We start from the raw sequence: 18,038 nt of genomic DNA, 5'->3' as shown, positions 1-18,038 counted from the left end.
AGATGTCCACAGTACACACCGTTCGTTGATCACTATGTAATAGAAAAACACAGGTTTCCTTGCCTGCTGCGAATAACCTGTTTCATTCCATTACAGAAGATTGTACACTTCATACTTGCTTTTTAAAAAGAAACTACTTCAGCTCCCCCTCGAGCAGCAAGAAGCAGTTCCTTTTTGTCAGTCTCTAATGCTCCCTTCTTCTAGGGAGGTCCCTTTAGAAGAGAGTGGTTCCAACATCAAAGTTCAGTGCATGCCACTTCTAATAATCAAAAATCAAACTGTTAGATCATCTTGTGTGTTCAGAACCTACTTAAACACGAATCAGGTACCGTCTTGTCCCGGTTGCCGGTGACCACATTGTAAGAAAGCAGCAGGTTTATATTTTGTCAGGGCACCACCTGAACTATATAGTGTAGAAAGCAGGTAGAACAAAGAACGGTCATGCAAGGTTAGGCAAACAAATATATGACACACCTGCAATGTCTACTAACAGTTGGCACTCACATGCCTCTCCAAAATAAATATATTTCACATCTATTGACACAAAGGTAGAATGCCATTACGGATCACCCTTATGCCCTGATTTCACATTTGGCATCAACAGTATGAATATCAAATGCTCTGACTTGGATATATTTCAGACTGAACACAGTCCTTTTATTTTAAGAGGACTGACGGAATTCGATACTTCCTTATTCAACGCCATGACATTATCCACTATGACGCTCAATTCTGGAAAACATTTCATAGTGCTTAATCCCACAAACATGGAGGAAATCTTTGGTAACCGTCTTCCACTTTCTTAGCATTATTCTGAATAAATTCCAGTTTTACACCCCTTCCCTGGTAATTGCAAAGCCACACAGTGAAAGAGAGAACGTGCATCTCCTTTTGTGAATCCAAGGAACATTTAAAGGTGGTATCGTAATATTGACCATTTTTCTTACAGATATTATTAGATACAACAAACTCATGAAGCTCACACATAATAGATAAAAACCCTTGTTTAATAGTTTCCGTGCATAATTACAGATTTTTTTTTGTCTATTTTCAAGAGCAGAAATACTTGCTTCAAAGAATACAATGATGAAAGACATGCGAAGGACAAAATATTCTATAACATATTTTAATAAATCCAGTTTCTCTCAAGTATTTCTGTAAACAACATTTCTTATAATCCTCAACTAACACAGTTTATGATGCAAGTCCGACATCTAAGACTGAGTACAACAATCCAGTTGTTACTGAGGCAGCTCTTACCAGGTGAGCCACAAAAGAGACTGTGAAGCTGGCATATCCCTTCAGTTCACCTCTTTGCTCACTAAAGCTCATCAGCTGATGCAAAATGAAACAAGATGGACCTGAAGCAAACTTCACACTTATTTTGAGCAAACTTTTATTATTCAAATCCACAGGAGACAAGTATAACTAAATGTCATTAATACATATAAATAAGTAAAAAGAGCAAGTACCTTGGATTAATTTTTATAAAGTGCTCCTTAGTTACTAGAGGTACACCATAACAACAGCTAAATCAGCATAATGCGCAGCACACACACACCAATTCTGATCAGCTTGAGGAGGGGATGGACACGGGGCTGTTCGGCGGCCACTCCAGCCAGAAGCGAGGCAGAGCCCAGGGGGAGGCGAGGGCTTGCCCACCGCAGTGAGGAGGCAGCACCCCACCCTGGCTCAGCCCAGCCGCTCTTCCTGGCTCTGCAGTCTCTCAGGTGTTTGCCCAGAAGTCCTGCCACCCCTGTTCCTTGCAAACCGGCTCCCAACAGGGAGTATGTAGGGTATAAGACAAGAAAAACACTTGAAAGCCACTGGAGATGTCTTCTGCACCATCACACATTTCATGGCAAAATCAGGCTGGGGGGGAAATAAATAAATAAATAAACCCACTAAAAACCTTCCAGGTCCTCTTTTCCTCAGAGAAGTGGACATCACCCCCTTTTTTTAACATTTGTAGCAGCCTCTATTTTACCAGCTTGGTATTAACAGAAACACACCTCTTCCATCTCAGCCACTGATGAGAAAGGTCAAAACCAGATTTCATGGTATATTTAAAGAAAGAGTGGATAACGATTTCTGGAAAAAAGTCGTTGCATATACATCTAGCTTTCAAAACAGATACAGTTAAAGCAAGCTGCAACAGTGCCTGAAGCACAGGAAGAAAAAAAAGATAACACTTCCTTTATCAAATGAGTCAGCACACAACCATTTTGGGTTTTTGTTTTGGTTTGGGTTGTTTGGGTTTTGAAAATTTTTTTTTACAAGCGACACCTTAAAAGCTGGGTGACATCACCTTCACTATTAAGGGCTGGCCCACCTGCCCACTTGACTAGTTATGAAGAAAGCAACAAAGAAAGCAATGACAAAATCATAGCTGGGTTTTGAAACAGAAGTAAGGGCAGGACCAAGCAAGCAAAGGATCTGAAGAAGGAAACTTATCAATGCACAGCCATTCTTCTGTCGCAAAACTGATAACGTGGAAAGAGTTGTGTTTCACTTAAAACATGAAGCACCATCTCCTCTACTCTCAGATATGATATTGTTAACTACCATAATACTTTTGGTATTGTTAACACAGCTGTTACTTAGATGAAAAATTGTATCTGGGTATGGACTATGCAGGAATAAATGACAATACATATCCAACCAAACATGTAGAGATTTCTCCTAGAAATCAAACCATTTCTGGAAGCAAACACAATTTTGCCTTTTAGGTTTTACTTTTTTGTTGTATTTGATCTGTTTGGCAACTCTTTCGTAAGTCATAACATAGGCAAGAGCAAAAACATCTGTGTCTGTAGGTGGACAGCTTTTTACTACCTAAAGTACCTCAGTAAAAGGCACTTTTTTCTGGGTTGTTCTTTTTAAGTACTTTGGTGGGACACAGACACTAACAGAATGAACACTGTATGACTTGAAAAGGGGAAAATGTCTTTAGTCAATTATTCTTTTAAAATAGTCAAGCTAACAAAATCCAGAATAGTGTGTGAGCTCATGACACATTACTCCAATGGACACTGAGGTATTAGCTTTTTCCAGGCGGGTGAAGAGATGGAGAAAGCTAGAGAAGCAACATAGTGAAATACAGCTTTTTTATTAACTACACAACGTAAAATATTTGATGATTTACTGTGGGGTAGTAGCAAGATTTTGTTAAAAAGGAAAACTTACTGTTTTCCCCTCATAATATGGAATCTCTTTAGCATTTCTATAGTTCATGAAGTGTGCTGTTTAAAGTTGAACAAAAAAATTGGAGCAAAAGCTTCATTCCTCTAACTGAAGGTATGCGGTTTCAAGATGATTTAACTGTACTTTTACAGTTGTAGCTCTACGTGTTAAGTCATCCAATACTGAAATGTAAGTAAAAAACCACCAATAAAGATATATTTATTGATAAAAATATGGGTTTGGTCTTAAAAAAACTCGCTGCCTTTCAGCATTCCTTTCAGTTCGCTTATGGGCAAGTCCTATTTCACACTGAGCCTGGACAGCATCGTTTGATGGGGGCAACATAGGGACATGCCACGGACTTTCCCCGGGGGCCCTGACACAGACCTGCAGAAGCCACGCCTGTCTGTCACAAAAAGGCTTTAAAGCCCACGTAACAATAAAACTGAAGTCCCAGCCCCTAGGGCGCACAAGGCTTGCCCGGCAGCCCGGCCGCCGTTTCACTGCCTGTCCGCTCGGCCAGAGGCAGCTCTGGGGAGGCCCGAGGCGCCCTGGTCCTCCCGCCGCTTGGCCTGGAGGTCAGACGAGGCCAATTAAGCCTCACCACCGCTGTGGTGCTGGCAGGCCCAGCCGGCAGGAGACGGGAGCCGCGGTGCGGGCATGCGGCGGTGCCCGCTCCGCCGCAGGCTGCCGCCCGCCGTCCCGCCCGGGCGGGGCTGGCGCCGCGCACCACCGGGGAGGCGCGGCCGCTCAGCGCCCGCGGCCCCGGCGCTGCTGCGCCTGCGCGCCTCTCCCCGCCCCAACGGCCGCCGCCCCAACGGCCGGCGCCGCGGGCCGTCCCGGCTTCACGGCCGCTCCGGGCCGCCGCCGCCGCCGCGCGCGTGGCGGGGCGCGGTGACGGGCGGCGGCGGCGGCGATGGCGGCGGCGGGGTGTGCCGAGGCAGGGGGTGCGGGGTCCGCGCTGCGGCCGCGGCTGGCGGCGCTGGGCCGGCGGCTGGCGGCGCCCGGGGGAGCGTGCGGCGACGGTGAGAGGCCGCCGGAGGGAGGGGAGGGGGCCGGGCCCTGCCCTGCCCTGCCCGGCGTTCCCGCGGGCCCGCTCCGCCCTCTGCTGCCGTCGCGCTGTGCGGCATCCCGCAGCATTGCGGGAGTGGGCCGGGGGGCGCGCCGCTTCTCCCTCCTCCGGGAAGAGGCTCGCCCCGGGAGCAGGGCGGCTGGTGCCAGCCCCGACCTCCGTCGGGAGTCTTTGTGGAGCAGGGCGGCCGAGGCCTAGAACGCGTACCTGCGCGTAGGCAGGTTGTGCTTTTGATACATGGCTTCTTCGCAAACGCAGTGTGTGGAATTGGTTTTGAAACATCAGATCGTAACCACGAATGCCCTTAATTTAGTCGTGAAAGGCATAGTCTAACAGGACAGTGGGCCTGTTCAAATGCAGTATTATTCAGCTGCTCCTGTAGATACCGCAAGGGTGGATAAAGCCACGTGAAGGGAAAAGGGAGGGTAGGCAAGGCTCTTGCTGAGTGCTTTTCGGTGCTAAGGAAGTGTTGTATTCTTCCTTCAGATACCTTCTTAGCAAAGGGCTCTGCTACTCTGGACAAATTGAAGGACCTCTGTAACGAAGGGAAAGAACATCCTTCCACGCTTTTGCAGCTCTATACGCAGGTAGTATATTTAAAGCATTAAAACTGCCTTTCAAGAAAATCTACTGTGTAGCGTATGAGAGAGGGCTGGATGTAGGCAAGAGGGTATAGCAGAAAGGGATCTCTGTTACTTGGTGTGTGCAGTGAATAATCATGAAGTGCAGGGCTGCTTTTGTCTGGATTAGAAGATAACTTAAGTCAATAATAATTATGCTGGTACTGTAAAGACAGAGTTTATGTTCACTGTCAACAATCTTACAATACTTTTAACTTGCAGCTTTTCTAAACTAAATATTAAAAATAACCTTAAAATTGTAATGTTTTATAAACTGTAACAAGTTTGTATGTTACTGCACACCACCATTTGATTATTTTGCTGGTAGCGTTTTTACATTGTGTATCTTCTTGTTTTCATAGGCTGTCTTAGACATTACATATTTTGAGGAAAACCAGCTTGTGGATGAAGAGTTTCCAGAAGAATCTTCCTTGCAAAAAGTTAAAGAACTTACTTGTATTCTTTCAGAACCAGAAGATCTAGTGAGGGAATGCAACATAAATGAAGAAGTGAGTACTAATGTTATTCAGCCAGAGAATTAATTATTTCATTATTTTAAAATAAAAAGTCTGAAACAGGAGAGTAATTTGTGTTTTTGATGGGTAGAGTTTAAGATCTTTTGTTTCAAGTCTTATTTAATAGTGATTCCTGAAAATATTTTTTCAAATAAGTTGTTGCGTGCTCAGAATTTTTCTTGCTACCATTTCACAATTCCATGTGCTTTTGGCAGTTTAAATCCAAAGTGTTAGGCTTGTGTCTGTGACTGTTGCTGTTAAGAGCAGCCTCTAAAGTTAGAGACTTAGTGTAACACTGTTTGCATGTGTGAGTGTGTACATGAGTAGTTCAGATGGTTTACGTTTGGGTTAGCCAGCTTGTTGGATTTTATTTCAGCCCATCAACATCCTTGGTGCAGAGTTGTTAGAATGTCTTTACTGGAGAAAAGGAGCCCTGCTTTACATGTATTGTCATACTGCAAAAGAAAGGAGTGAATGGCTACAAGAAAACATTGCCATATTTAAAAAGGTAAAGGAGATTAAAAAGTTCTATGAGCACATGAATACTGTTTTAAAGTTTGACACTTCGCTTTTAAAATACAGTTCCTTTTTTTTTCCTTATAAATAGGGTTTTGGGAAATTAATAGTGAGAAGTATTTCTGGCTATCATTAAATTAATCAGAACTTATCTAAAACTTTTTTTTCTCCTCATTTTTTAACTGTACTCAGTGTCTTAATGATGGAGTTCATTACTTGATGACGATGCTTAGCTTTAGATGCCCTCTTCAGCTAAATGAAGATGTCTTACTTCAAGATAAAGACACAGCTAGATTACTCAGTGAAGGTAAAAAAACCCCCACAACTCCAAAAACCCCACATCCCACTCGTCTTAATAACTCTTCCACTTTATGAAATGCTTTATTGCGTATTTTTGTTGTTTACTTCATTTCTATTCAAAAACTGTCACTTTTTAGGACAAAAAAAAATAGATGAGGCAAATACGCAGGCAGCAGTGCTCTCCCCTGCCCCTCTTCTGTATGACTCATGGATTTTAGGAGGTGGCAGTGCTCATTTTCTCTATGTCTTTGAGTGCACTGGAGGAAAGTGGACTGAGGCAGTGGGTGTCTTACGCACAGCATGTGTGTTTTACAGCCATCCAGTTGACAAATGTTGAAAGCACAAATATGACTGCAGAGGGTGCTAGATGCTCCCATGTTGGTCTTCTTGTTCACATCTAGGAGAACACAGATATGAACACAGAATTACTGACTTCACACAGGTGGAAAGTACACACAGAATTGGTTAGGTTTGGCAGACTTTTATTTTCTCTCTCTCCACTTCATGTGGCTGTATTAAGTTGCATTACTATAGTACACTTATATGAGGATCTGAGGCTGCATCAATGTGATGCAGGTAGGGTGATGCAGCAGGAGGGGATTTGTAAGGTAAAACAGCTGGTGCTGAGGACGTGATGTCCACGTTGTACACACTCAAAACTAGCTCTGCTCTGGCTATGGGGGATGGAGCACCTTCTTGCTTGATTTCATCTGGAAGTGGCATTGCTCCAATTCAGCTGCAGAATGCAAAGCCAAGCTCAGTAACTGATCTGTAGTTTTATTTAGCAGGATTTTTTTTTTTTAGTGACCATGGACACGTATGTGGCTTTCTATTCAAATACTAAAGCTGCTGCTGATTAACCTGAGTTAAGATGGTGTTCAAACAGCATCTTCTTTTAGGCTTAAATAGTGGGATGCACAGACGTATTCTAAAATAAATATGCATAATCGTGCCTGCGCTTAATGGATTGTAAAGAAATACTGAAATTCTCTAAGATAAATAGCCAAATACAATTATCAGAATAATAGTTACACGGCAATCTTAAAGAGATAGCATTATGGGGGGGCAAAATGGACAGAGTAATGAGCAAGGCCTTGATCGAGGTTCTGTTCTGGGCAGTTATCTCATGGTTAAAATTTGGGGTTTTTGGCATTTTGGTAAAGCCTCTTTAATAGGCTTATATTGCCTTTTTTGAATTTTTTTCCCGTGTTACTGAAAAAAAAAATTGAAGTTAACAAGCTGTGTACTTGCTTATAACAGAACAATAAAGTTCTTGATCTAAATTATTTTTGCAGGTGTATTTAGTGACACTCACTTACTGGCGATGATGTACAGCGGAGAAATGTGCTACTGGGGACTGCGACACTGTGGAGAAGGGAAGCAGGAAAGCCTTGAGACAATAGATTCTGTCTCTAACAGTGACCTGGGCTGCAGATCACAGAGCGTGTCACTGGATTTCCGAGAAACGGGCAAAATCATGTTAATGAAGTATGTGGCTGTATGTGAGGGACCTTTAAAGGGCCAAGGGTGGAACACAACAACTGCAGAACAAATGTTGTGTTACTTCGTGAAGTCCCACAACTAAAACACACCGCTTTGGCTGTGCTGGAAGAAACCTTGCGCCCGAAGAGCACACTTAGGGTGACGATCTCTGCTTCAGCGTCTGACCATTCTTCTTACATACATACCAAAATGTATGCTTTTGTTGCATTAAAAACATGCATTCAAAGAACTCCTGGAATATACAGGTCCAAAGTCTAATCAAGTATTTCTAGAAAAGAATGAGCAGGATGACAGCCCGTCCCTCTGCGCTCCGCCTCGCCTGCCGGCGCCGGCGCGCTAGCTCGGAGGGGCGGTGGCGGTGGCAGCAGCGGGGCTCAGCGTCATGGCGGCCGGCGGAGCCGGGGAGCGGGGCGGTTTGGAGGCCGCCGTGCGGGGTCGCCTGCGCGTCCTCCGGGAGCGCTGGAGGCGGAGGACCCGCGAACGCGGCGGTACCGCCGCGTTCGCGGGTCCTCCGCCTCCAGCGCTCCCGGAGGACGCGGAGGAGGTGAGCGCCCTGCAGGCGCTGCCGGTGAGTGGGGCCCAGTCGCGGGGACAGGGGGGAAGCTCGTCATCCCGCCTCTTGGCATCTTCACTGCTGAATTCCTGGGTCGTTAAACCGCTGCTCTCGACGGTTTTCAGATCGACGTGCAGCTGAACATCATGTCCTTCCTCTCGCCCCAAGATTTGTGCCATTTGGGAAGCACGAGTTGTTATTGGAGGGCGGCTGTGCAAGATCCGTTGTTGTGGCGGTATTTTCTCCTGAGGGATCTTCCCTTTTGGACATCCGTTGATTGGAAATCACTCCCAGATGTGGAGATTTTTAATAAAGCCTTTTCAGAGGTCAGCGATAATGCGCTGTATGATTACATGGCAGTGTAAGTATCTTCACATTCTCTTACACAACTTACAGTCTCTCTACAGCAGTAATACTCAGCCCACAGCACGTTTCATATGTGCAGCTGTAAAGCTGTGCTGTAAGCTGCTGCTTAAATTTTGATGTGTCTCAAATCCATTGTTTATTTTGGAAATACAATTTCCTGTTGTTTGACAGTTTGGTCAGCTCTTTCTGTTTGGAATTCAATGAGAATGTAAAATGTTGTAAAAAAGTCAAAGCTAACGTTACAAACGAAAGCTTTCTGTAAACTGCATGTCTGCTATGCCACAGAAACACCTTCATCTCAGAAGCTGTACTTACTGTTGATCTTGATAAAAATGTGTTCTTCACTCTCAGTACAATGACAAATGATTACTTATTTTAATAAAAGTGCTGAGAAGTCTTCAAACTACAGCAAATGGAATGACTCTTCGTTTTTTTCATCTTACCTGGAAGACCTAGGGGGAAAAAAAGGGTTTTTTTGAATGTGCACAGAATAATAAGTAGTATTGCTTCAGCCCTGATGGTCGAAGGCTGCAAGACGAGGACTGGTTTCAGCTAGTATACTTGAAAAGCATAGCAACACTCATTATGTGTTTGGATGACTGAGAAGAACTTTTAAGCAGATTATTCTGTGGGGGTTTTTTTAAACTTCATTCAATTCTCGTAATTAATTTGCAGTAATTTTTTTTTTTTAATTTACAGTTAAATTTTCCAAAGGTGATTTCATGAAACTGTTCCATTCATGATAAGTGCGCTAACCTCTGCAATCTCTGTGCCCTTCATCTCCACTTTACAGATGGGAAAGACGCACCCAGAATTTGAAGTGCAAAGTATCTACTGATTTTGAACGTTGGATTTAAATCTCCTTAGGTCTGAATACTTAAGAACATCACCTATTTGAAACCACCTGTCACTGATTCCCATTGTGTCTGTGAGCAGTTAGTGGTTTTGCTGATCTCAACTGAAGTGGCTCGGTTTCGGCGTAGAGGAGCACAATTTTAATGTTTCCTTGAAGCGATTTCTCCAGCAGCAGCCTGCCATGACCACAGGAGCAAAGATTGAAGCTGCTTCTCTAGGATGTTTGTCACTTCTATGACTGTTACTTCTTTCCCTTGATTACCAAAATCTTTTCATGCCTTCTAGCTTCTGCATCAAATGAGCACAGAAGCTTGCAGACAACACCAGCCTCCTTTCACAACATGCATTCTCTGTGCCTACAGGGGAAATGGTCCTTTTCAGGTGGAGTTACCTGTTTCATAGTTTTAACACAAAAGCAGTCTAATTAAGGTTTGAAACACACTCAGAAGTCTTGTATTTTTTGTATTGTATGTGACTCATGAGCTTTGATTTATTTTACCAATCTTGTGTGTTCAGCGAGGGTGGGGGAATTTTTTTTTTTTTTTTTTTTTAAAGTAGACTAAAAGATCCATTGATAGAAGTGTACTAAGGTCCAAGAAGTCAGTATTTGGACTTCGAAAGGACTGATGCCTTTACCTGCTTTATACTGGTGCTTGAAATCATCAGTTTGGAACTTTATCATTTTTGACCTGCGCTTGAATTGTACCGGTAACAAAGTGTAAGAAGTGTGGGACCTAAATCAGTTTATGTTGTTTGATTAATACCTCTCTTGTATTTTGTGTTTAATTTCTAGTTGCGTCTATTTTACACAGATATAAAAAAAGCTGTCCTCAGAGTAGAAGAAGTTTGAAATCAAGCCGTCCCCGGTATGGGGCTGTGACTTCCTTTTTGCAATCACTGGTCACTCAGGCAGAACCTCGCTTTGCTATGTTTGGGCCGGGTTTGGAAGAGCTGGACGACTCTTTAGTGCAAAAGATGATGACATGCCCAGAAATTCTGCTAGTAGCTGGCCTACCTCAAAGACAAATTCATGGTAATGCTGGTTTTGGTTTTTGGCTTTTTTATTTCGTAAACAGATATAACACAAAAAACATAGGGGGAGAAATGGAGAAAAGGGATGCTTTTTTCCTGCCCTTGAAACTCAATAGCATAATGGTTAAAAAAAAAGTATTTTCTCTCTTTGTATTTATTCAGAAGGATAAATGCAATGAACATTTGGGATAAAATTACAGCTGCAGTGAATTCATGATTAAATTTGCATTATGTCAGAGGGATCATTTTGCTCCTTGTACTTCTATTTTGATCCTAAATTCCATGTCACACCTGCTGTTGTAACGGATAAATGCAGACAGAACTTTCTTTGGATACTGCTTGCAGTAAGTGGCTAAAAAACACACTTGTGTTTTTATACAGAAAGTCAAGACTGATCCTTTGTAAGATTCAGTCTTGTGATGTCAAATGGTGTAAATTTCATATAGTAGAGTTATAGGAGGAGCAGGTGAAGGATTTTTTTCAATGTTTAAAAACATAGTTTTGAACATCTGTAATTTCACTTCAGTCCAAACTTTTTAACTAATGTTTATTTCAGCACAGCACAATTGGAATAATTAAATTATATTTATAGAAAGTGTGAAAATACGATTTCTTAGTGTTGTTATCTTTTTTCTCTCTTATGTCCTTTTCAATGCAGCTTGTCGTAAATGGACTAGAGTCTTTCCTATGCCAGTTTCGGCTAATAAACAATAGCAAGTCTAGCTCCTCTCTGACTTAGGTTTCTAGGTTCAAGTCTAAATATCAGAAACACGGAAATGCCTCGTTTTCTTTTAACACTATTGAATTGATTTTAATTAAATTAATAGTCTGATCCATTAGAGCATATAAAAAATTTCATCGTAAAATAGTAAATACACTAACCCTAACAGCAACACCTAGGCTTGGATATATCCATTTTATAGCACCACTGGAATTTTCAGCCTACCACTTAGTTGTATTCTGTAACCAGATAGTTGTAATCTTATATATTCATTTTTTTCCCTGTAGGAATTGGATCAGGAGTCAGTTTTCAGTTTAATAACAATCAAAAATTCAATATTCTGACATTGTATTCAACCACCAGGTAAGATTTGTTCTTCACCAAAAAAAAAAGTACAGTTTCTCGGTCACACTTTTCCTCATGTTTTTGTCATGTGATTTTTATGCGTGCATTCACATGCATGGATATCTCTTATAAACTGAAGATTTAATGCAGATCTTCACTTTTTCTTTCTCCAACCGCTAAATTTTCACATGGAAGTAATAAACTTTTTCCAAACCTTATACATAGCAAATGTGTATGACAAATACCTAACAGGTGCTCCTATCCCTCTTGATATCTTGATTGATTCCCTTTTGAAACACTATATAAACTCATCCTGGGGTGTATATTCGTATGCATCTTGCATATTGCTAACCATCTGTATATGAACACTAGAAAAGAAGGGGGGGCGGGAGGGGAACGGGAGAAATGAAATTGTTTTGCTGGCTCAGGCCATTTTCCTGTCCCTTTCCTGTGTTGTGTAGACTCTCAAAATCGAGTTTTTGCATTCTCAGGCTGACTACTGAAATATTGAAATATCTTTCAGTGTGGAAAGGAGGAGAGCAAGGGCAGAGCAAGCTGTTGCTGTGAATAAGATGTTCTACCAAGAGAACAGCATAGTAGGGAACCAGCAAGCCGTGCACTACAGTGTAATAGCTCAAGTGAAAAAGGTGTGCGAAGTAGTTGATGGATTCATTTATGTTGCTAATGCAGAAGCTCATAAAAGTAAGGGGTTTCTCTTTACTTTATTTATTCATACTTTGTGAATGATTGCAATGCCATAAAAGATTGCAAAGAATATGCAATACATCAAAATCCATGTTCTGATTCTTTCAAAATCTGCTTCACTAGTGCTATTTCTTCATGGCTTATCCAGTCGAAGAGGTCCCGTATCCTAGACACTCTCCCTCATCTCCCTATGAGGTGTTATGGCCCCTTCTTTCATTTATGGCGGATACTGATATGGTTGCTATCTAAGCTACATGTGGGAAATTACCTGGATTTAAAAAAAAAAAAATATCCTTGGGCGTGGGTAGGAGAAGCAGCCTGAAATTCATCAGTGGTGGTGTAACAGCCTGGAAACAGAACCTTAACCAGTTCTGCAGTAAAAGATGCGATTAGTCCAAATCAGGATAGTCCTGTAAGAGGATAATCCAAATACGTATTATGGTAATTGTTTTTACATTCATCAACTTTAAATGGAGGGAAAGGGCTCGCTCAGAAAAGAAGAGGGTAAAAAAAATGTGAAGGGATATACTAAGCAGAAAAGTATGGGAAGGGCTGTGTGAGTATTTCTTAATGGCTTGTTGCAATTTTGATCTCTGTGAGGTACTTGGAAAATGCTCTGATGTTAAGGACTGGAATAGGCTGCCTGTAGAATCTTTAAATAACATCTAAGTGTGACATGAACATCTGTGTGACATGAATGTGGCCTGTGACATGATCCAGCCTTCTGATAGGCAGAACTAGATAATTTGGCCATGTGCCTTCCAGCCCTCTGTTTCCTCACCTCTGAAATCTTAAATATTTGAAAAGTAAAAAAAAAAAAGTTCTCCTTGGGATTTCCATATATTTAATACTCATATATTAAAAATTGTTTCTTAGAGCATGATCGTCAAGAGGAACTGGCTCGTATTCTGGCAATGATTGATCCAGCCCTCGGGCCTCCGAACAGACCTCTGCTAGTTTTGTCTTGTGTCTCTCACATTGGTGTGAAAAGAATTCCGTGTGTTTACATGGCTCATCAGTTACAACTAAATCTGCTACGTCAGCCCTGGATGGTACTTGCTTTTAAACCTTTATTTTCTATTTCTCTGTGGCTTAAATTTAATTTAGGCTTATGGTGGTTCCTGAACTGTACCTAGCTAAGCAAGTGTGCAGCTTTCAACACTAGTACGTGAGCTCTCCACTTAAGCGAAGAATTTAGTTTCTCTGGTCCTCTAAGATGAAGCATTAGCCTATCTGAACATAGCGGAGCTAAGTGGCTTGCCCAGGAACACACAAGAAACTTCAGATGGAGCCAGAATGTAAGGACGGACGAAATGCTGGTCTTGAAGGGAGTAAGGAAGCTTCAGTTAATTTAAATCTAAATTTCCTGAGTCAAGATCCAAGGCCTGGGAGACAAGGTTGATTTTTCTGCCATTTTCAGGAGACTGTTAATTGTCACTCACTTGACGTGATGTATTGAGTGTTTGACAAATCAGTTTTTTACCTAGCATACGAGGTCCTGAACCTCTTCTTTTATGCTTGTCAAGCACTGTATGTATCAGTGTGGCTCAGCCACACATAATTTGTTTTTGGTGACGTTATGTAGCTGAAGAATAATACGTAATCAGAAAAAACAAAATCCTGATTTGAGATAATTCCTTTGTTTTCTTAAGGAAAATGTTTACAGGCTTTTTTAAAACCATACCATTTATAATAGCCACTTTATAATACATTACAAAATCTGAGAATTAATAATACGCATTGAATTCTAAAGCTAGCAGCATTTTTGCTTTAAGAGTTACAAGAAGAATTTTCAAGTAGGTTCTCATCTGTAATGTAAGTATAATGTTCCAGAATAGCTGATGGAGCGATTGAGATAAAATTCACCTTGATACCAAGAATGTAAGGCTTTCCTAATGGGTCCTATAATTCATTTTGTAAAGAGTAGTGTTTTCTTTTTATACCTTACTCCTAAGAAACCTCTCTTTATCTAAGGGACCTTTAAACTAGTGATAAAAATTTAGATTTGATATGAGTATTTCTGACTTTAAGGGTAGATATGGAGTGATGCTGAAATGCTGTTAGATCCTGTTACCTGTTATCTCTAACACATTAGCTTTTTTTACTTTTACAGGTGCAGGACACTGTAGCTGCCACTTTAACTGGATTGCTAAATGGAATTGAGTGGCTCCTGGAAGAAGCAAATTGTAAAAATGCACAGTAATGGAACTGTGCATTGTTTTACTGTATAAAGACTTCGGTGTTTTGCAGTTCAGACAAAGTGAGAATCTTGTCCTGACAGAGCACTGTCAGAAGGGAGATTTAAAAGGCAAACCTGCATATGTTTCACTGCACGTACTTTAATAATTGACATTCTTCTGACTGTAGTCCTGAATTAGAAGTAGAAGTAGGATTGCCTGGATTCCAGCAGCCGATGAAGAAGTGATTTTGGGGGGCAATCTGGGTGTTTTGGTTTCCTTTCTTGCTTTCAAGCTAGAGTCTTTGGGGTGCAGTCTTTTCTCAGTATATCTGATAATCTAATCTCTTCTGTAAATACACCTAACACTAGGTTAGTTTATCAGCACAGCCCTATGGCACGCATCACACATTTAGTAAGTATATTCAGTGGAGATCTTGACAGTGACAGTTCCCAACCAAAGAAAATGTACTGTACAATGTACAGTAGTAGGTTGACAGAAAGACAGTATCTCTTTCAAAAGAGTAAATTCACCTGTATTTTTTCCAGACAAAATGCCTAGACAAGAAATGGCACCTGCAGGAGAATTGTCAGCCCAGACCAAAATTCTTAGAAGCAAACAAACAAACTACTGTGTATGAACTGGTTGTTTCTTGTTTGTGATCTTATTTATTAACCAGCCACAACAGACTTCAGCATCTTCTGCTTTCTGTTGCAGTGAAATTATTAGCTTGAACTGGACATACCTCTGATGTCATGAATAAATGTTAAATAGAATTGGTAGTACATTTATTGAATACATAGGACCTATCAGTTACTCCAGTAATTTTGGCCGTTTGAAGTGTGACGTGTGACATGTGAAGTATACTTGACTTGAAATTTTCTACACAGTTGGAAATATTTTTATAAAAAGGGAAACAACATTTTAGAGCTGGAATTGCATTTTCCATATTGATATTATTTGAGATAGTCCTAGTCGTCCACCTTTTTAATGTTTTTTAATTATTGGATGAATGTTCAGAAACTTCCCTTGGGTTTGTTGCCTGTGCATGTATTTCCATCATTCTAGGTTTTTTTTTTTATTTTTTTCCTCTCTCTTTCCATGGAAATGCAATAGTCTCACAATTTTTTCTTGGTACCTTGATAAATGACTAGATGGTGCACATTCAGCTGTAACTGCCCTCAATCTGGTATCTGTGTGTGATGCTCAGCACAACTATGTCAGAAACATTCCATTTGAGAAGTTTTTTATTTTTTAATGAACTAGGACAGACACAGGAAGTGCCTTTTTTTTTTTTTTTTCATCTTTATGCACAATTAACTCAGCTTTCTACATGTTCTTGTATATCTTCTAATCAGGACATATGGGAGTTTCAAGGGAAAATCCATGGGAAGCTATACTATAACCTGTGTTTTATCCTTTTTTTTAATAGGGTATGTGTGCTTTGCCCTTTAAAATAGAGAAGACACAAAAGATTTATGAGTATTTGGGGGGAAATTCCATGCTTTGTGACTGGGTGTATGTGACTTTCCTGCTAGTCATAATAATTCCATAATGATCTATGTGTAGACGGTTGAATGCAGCTACCTGTTGCTGTGTTAGCTACTACAAATACGTTTTTTTTATGCAAGATCCTCGTTCTGCTTTCTTCATAAGGAATAAATTATTTTTTAAAGAACGGTATTTACAGTCTTTCTGTGTGTTAAGCCTCCTGCATGCATGCGCGTGCATGCACACACACAACGTCTGCAGTCATGCTGTCACAACAGATAACAAGTTATCATTGTCATCATTAGTCATTAATGAATGTTGTCGTATGTTACCTGTTTAATTAACAGATATTAATTCATTGTCATTTTAAAAGGTCAAGATAATGTAGGGAATATAATTTTTCTTAACCTAAAGAACATCAGTTCTATTAACTTAAAGATAGGATAACTTAAAGAATTAAGAATTACAAGTTTTAAAGATGCAGCCTAGGAAACAGTGAGAATTGGAAGTCCATGCAGTCACAGAGCTCCAGCATCATAGGAATTGCAGAGCTGGTGGTAGCTGGGGTAGCTTGCATGGTTGAGTACTGCAGTGGATCAATACAGGCAAGGAAGATGAGCATGTGTGCTGTGCCAAGGAACAGCTTAGATGCACAGAGGTATGCTATGGAAGAGGCAAACAGCCTTTTGAGAATTCATATGCCAAATAGTTGCAGAGATGCACTGCGGATTTAATTTAGCACTACCTTTTAAATTTCACCTAAAACACTTCCTGCTATTTAAATTCCTGATTCTTCTGAGTTTAGAAGCGTAGTAAGTCAATTAAGCTTCAGACTTAAAATTGGTACAAATTCAAAATTAGTTGGATATGGAATATTAGAACATCACTAAAATGTATTTTAAAACTTTCTTAATATAAAAAAAACATTTTTAAAATCTATTTGGTTTTGTATTTGTCACAGTAAATGCAACTATGATGGGTTTGTGAGAAACAAAAGCATCAGGATCTGGATCCCAGAAATCTTGCTCCCTTGGGATGAAGGGTTCTAACAGTGCTAGAAAGAAGATCACTTTCCTGCCCACTGAGGCAGGATGTTTATCTAAACAGTGGTCACAAAATAAAAGGTTGAAATGACAATACGTGTGATTTATAAGAAAACTCAATTTCTGAGGCTTCCCCTGAGCAGCTTTCCCAAAAAGAAAGTGGCAGTGGGGATGCTAATTTTCAAGTCTTTGAAACTTAGAATAACGAAAATGCCTGCTGCCAGCTCCAAAGCAGTAGGTGAGGGCACCTGCCGAGCTCGCAGGACGAAGGAGGCAGCACGCTGACGGCGTCCCTGTCACTTGCTGGCTGTCTCGCAAGCTTCTGCTAATGGAGCGGCCCCGGGTGGTCACCGAGGCTCAGCGGGTGAGCGGCAGCCGGGACCCTTCGCTTCCCCGCAGCTTCAGAGGGCAGTTGTGGCTGGCTGTGCGTCCCACTGGATGGCACTGCTGATCCACATCAGCCGCTGGCGCTGTCCAGGCAGCGTCCCTACACCCTTTGCCAAAACCCCTTCAAGTAATCCATTTTCCTCCCTTCTCAGATATGGCAGCAAGCAGGCGCAGTTGTGGAAAAGCCTGTGAGAAAATCAACATGTTTTCAAAGTCTTATAGAGACGGGATATGCTGCCTCTGCTTTTAATCTGGTGGTTATCAATATCGATTTGTATGTAGGATGGGTATTGCAACTAAAGAAAATAGCTGGAGTTGCTGTCAGGAGGATTATGGAAATAATTGCTGGCATCATTGCAAGGTGATTGATGCTTTAGTCTGTGATTTAGTTTGTCTTTTGTGCCATTTTAGTACTAGTGGTTCTGGATAAATTATTTTCCTTATGTACAAAAGTAAGAAATAACATTCTTTGGTCAGTTACAGAGAGTGATATTATAGCTAGAGCTAGTGCTTAAATCTCAGGCCAGAGGACATTTGCACACAGGCTGCTCTCAGTTCCCTCAGGAGGATGAAACTGCAAATCAAGAATGTAGGCAGGCGTATAGCAGAGATGTTCAAAGGGTGAGACAGAGCAAACAACAAAACATGGTGGAT

The 18,038-nt window shown here is 41.3% G+C and overlaps 2 protein-coding genes across 3 annotated transcripts; both read left to right on the top strand.

Moving 5' to 3' along the window:
- Positions 1–4,084: 4,084 nt before the first annotated feature.
- On the top strand, positions 4,085–7,938 carry RIMOC1 (RAB7A interacting MON1-CCZ1 complex subunit 1). The gene is made up of 6 exons (XM_075138077.1): positions 4,085–4,208; positions 4,742–4,842; positions 5,238–5,384; positions 5,767–5,898; positions 6,099–6,213; positions 7,502–7,938. The coding sequence occupies exons 1-6, from the start codon at positions 4,100–4,102 to the stop codon at positions 7,789–7,791; spliced, it is 894 nt and encodes a 297-aa protein (XP_074994178.1). The 5' UTR covers positions 4,085–4,099; the 3' UTR covers positions 7,792–7,938.
- A 49-nt stretch (positions 7,939–7,987) lies between these two features.
- On the top strand, positions 7,988–16,146 carry FBXO4 (F-box protein 4). Of its 2 annotated transcripts, XM_075138075.1 has the most exons (8): positions 7,988–8,143; positions 8,242–8,277; positions 8,388–8,623; positions 10,296–10,516; positions 11,524–11,599; positions 12,105–12,283; positions 13,163–13,338; positions 14,400–16,146. In XM_075138075.1, exons 1-8 carry the CDS (start codon positions 7,988–7,990, stop codon positions 14,487–14,489), a joined length of 1,170 nt encoding a protein of 389 aa, XP_074994176.1. In that variant the 3' UTR covers positions 14,490–16,146. The 2 variants fall into 2 exon arrangements, with proteins under 2 accessions (XP_074994176.1, XP_074994177.1); XM_075138076.1 differs by having other exon boundaries at positions 8,032–8,277.
- The last annotated feature ends 1,892 nt before the right edge of the window (positions 16,147–18,038 follow it).

This window comes from Calonectris borealis, chromosome Z, assembly GCF_964195595.1.
Source record: "Calonectris borealis chromosome Z, bCalBor7.hap1.2, whole genome shotgun sequence".
NCBI lineage: Eukaryota > Metazoa > Chordata > Aves > Procellariiformes > Procellariidae > Calonectris > Calonectris borealis.
This window is presented reverse-complemented; position numbering and strand designations above follow the sequence as displayed.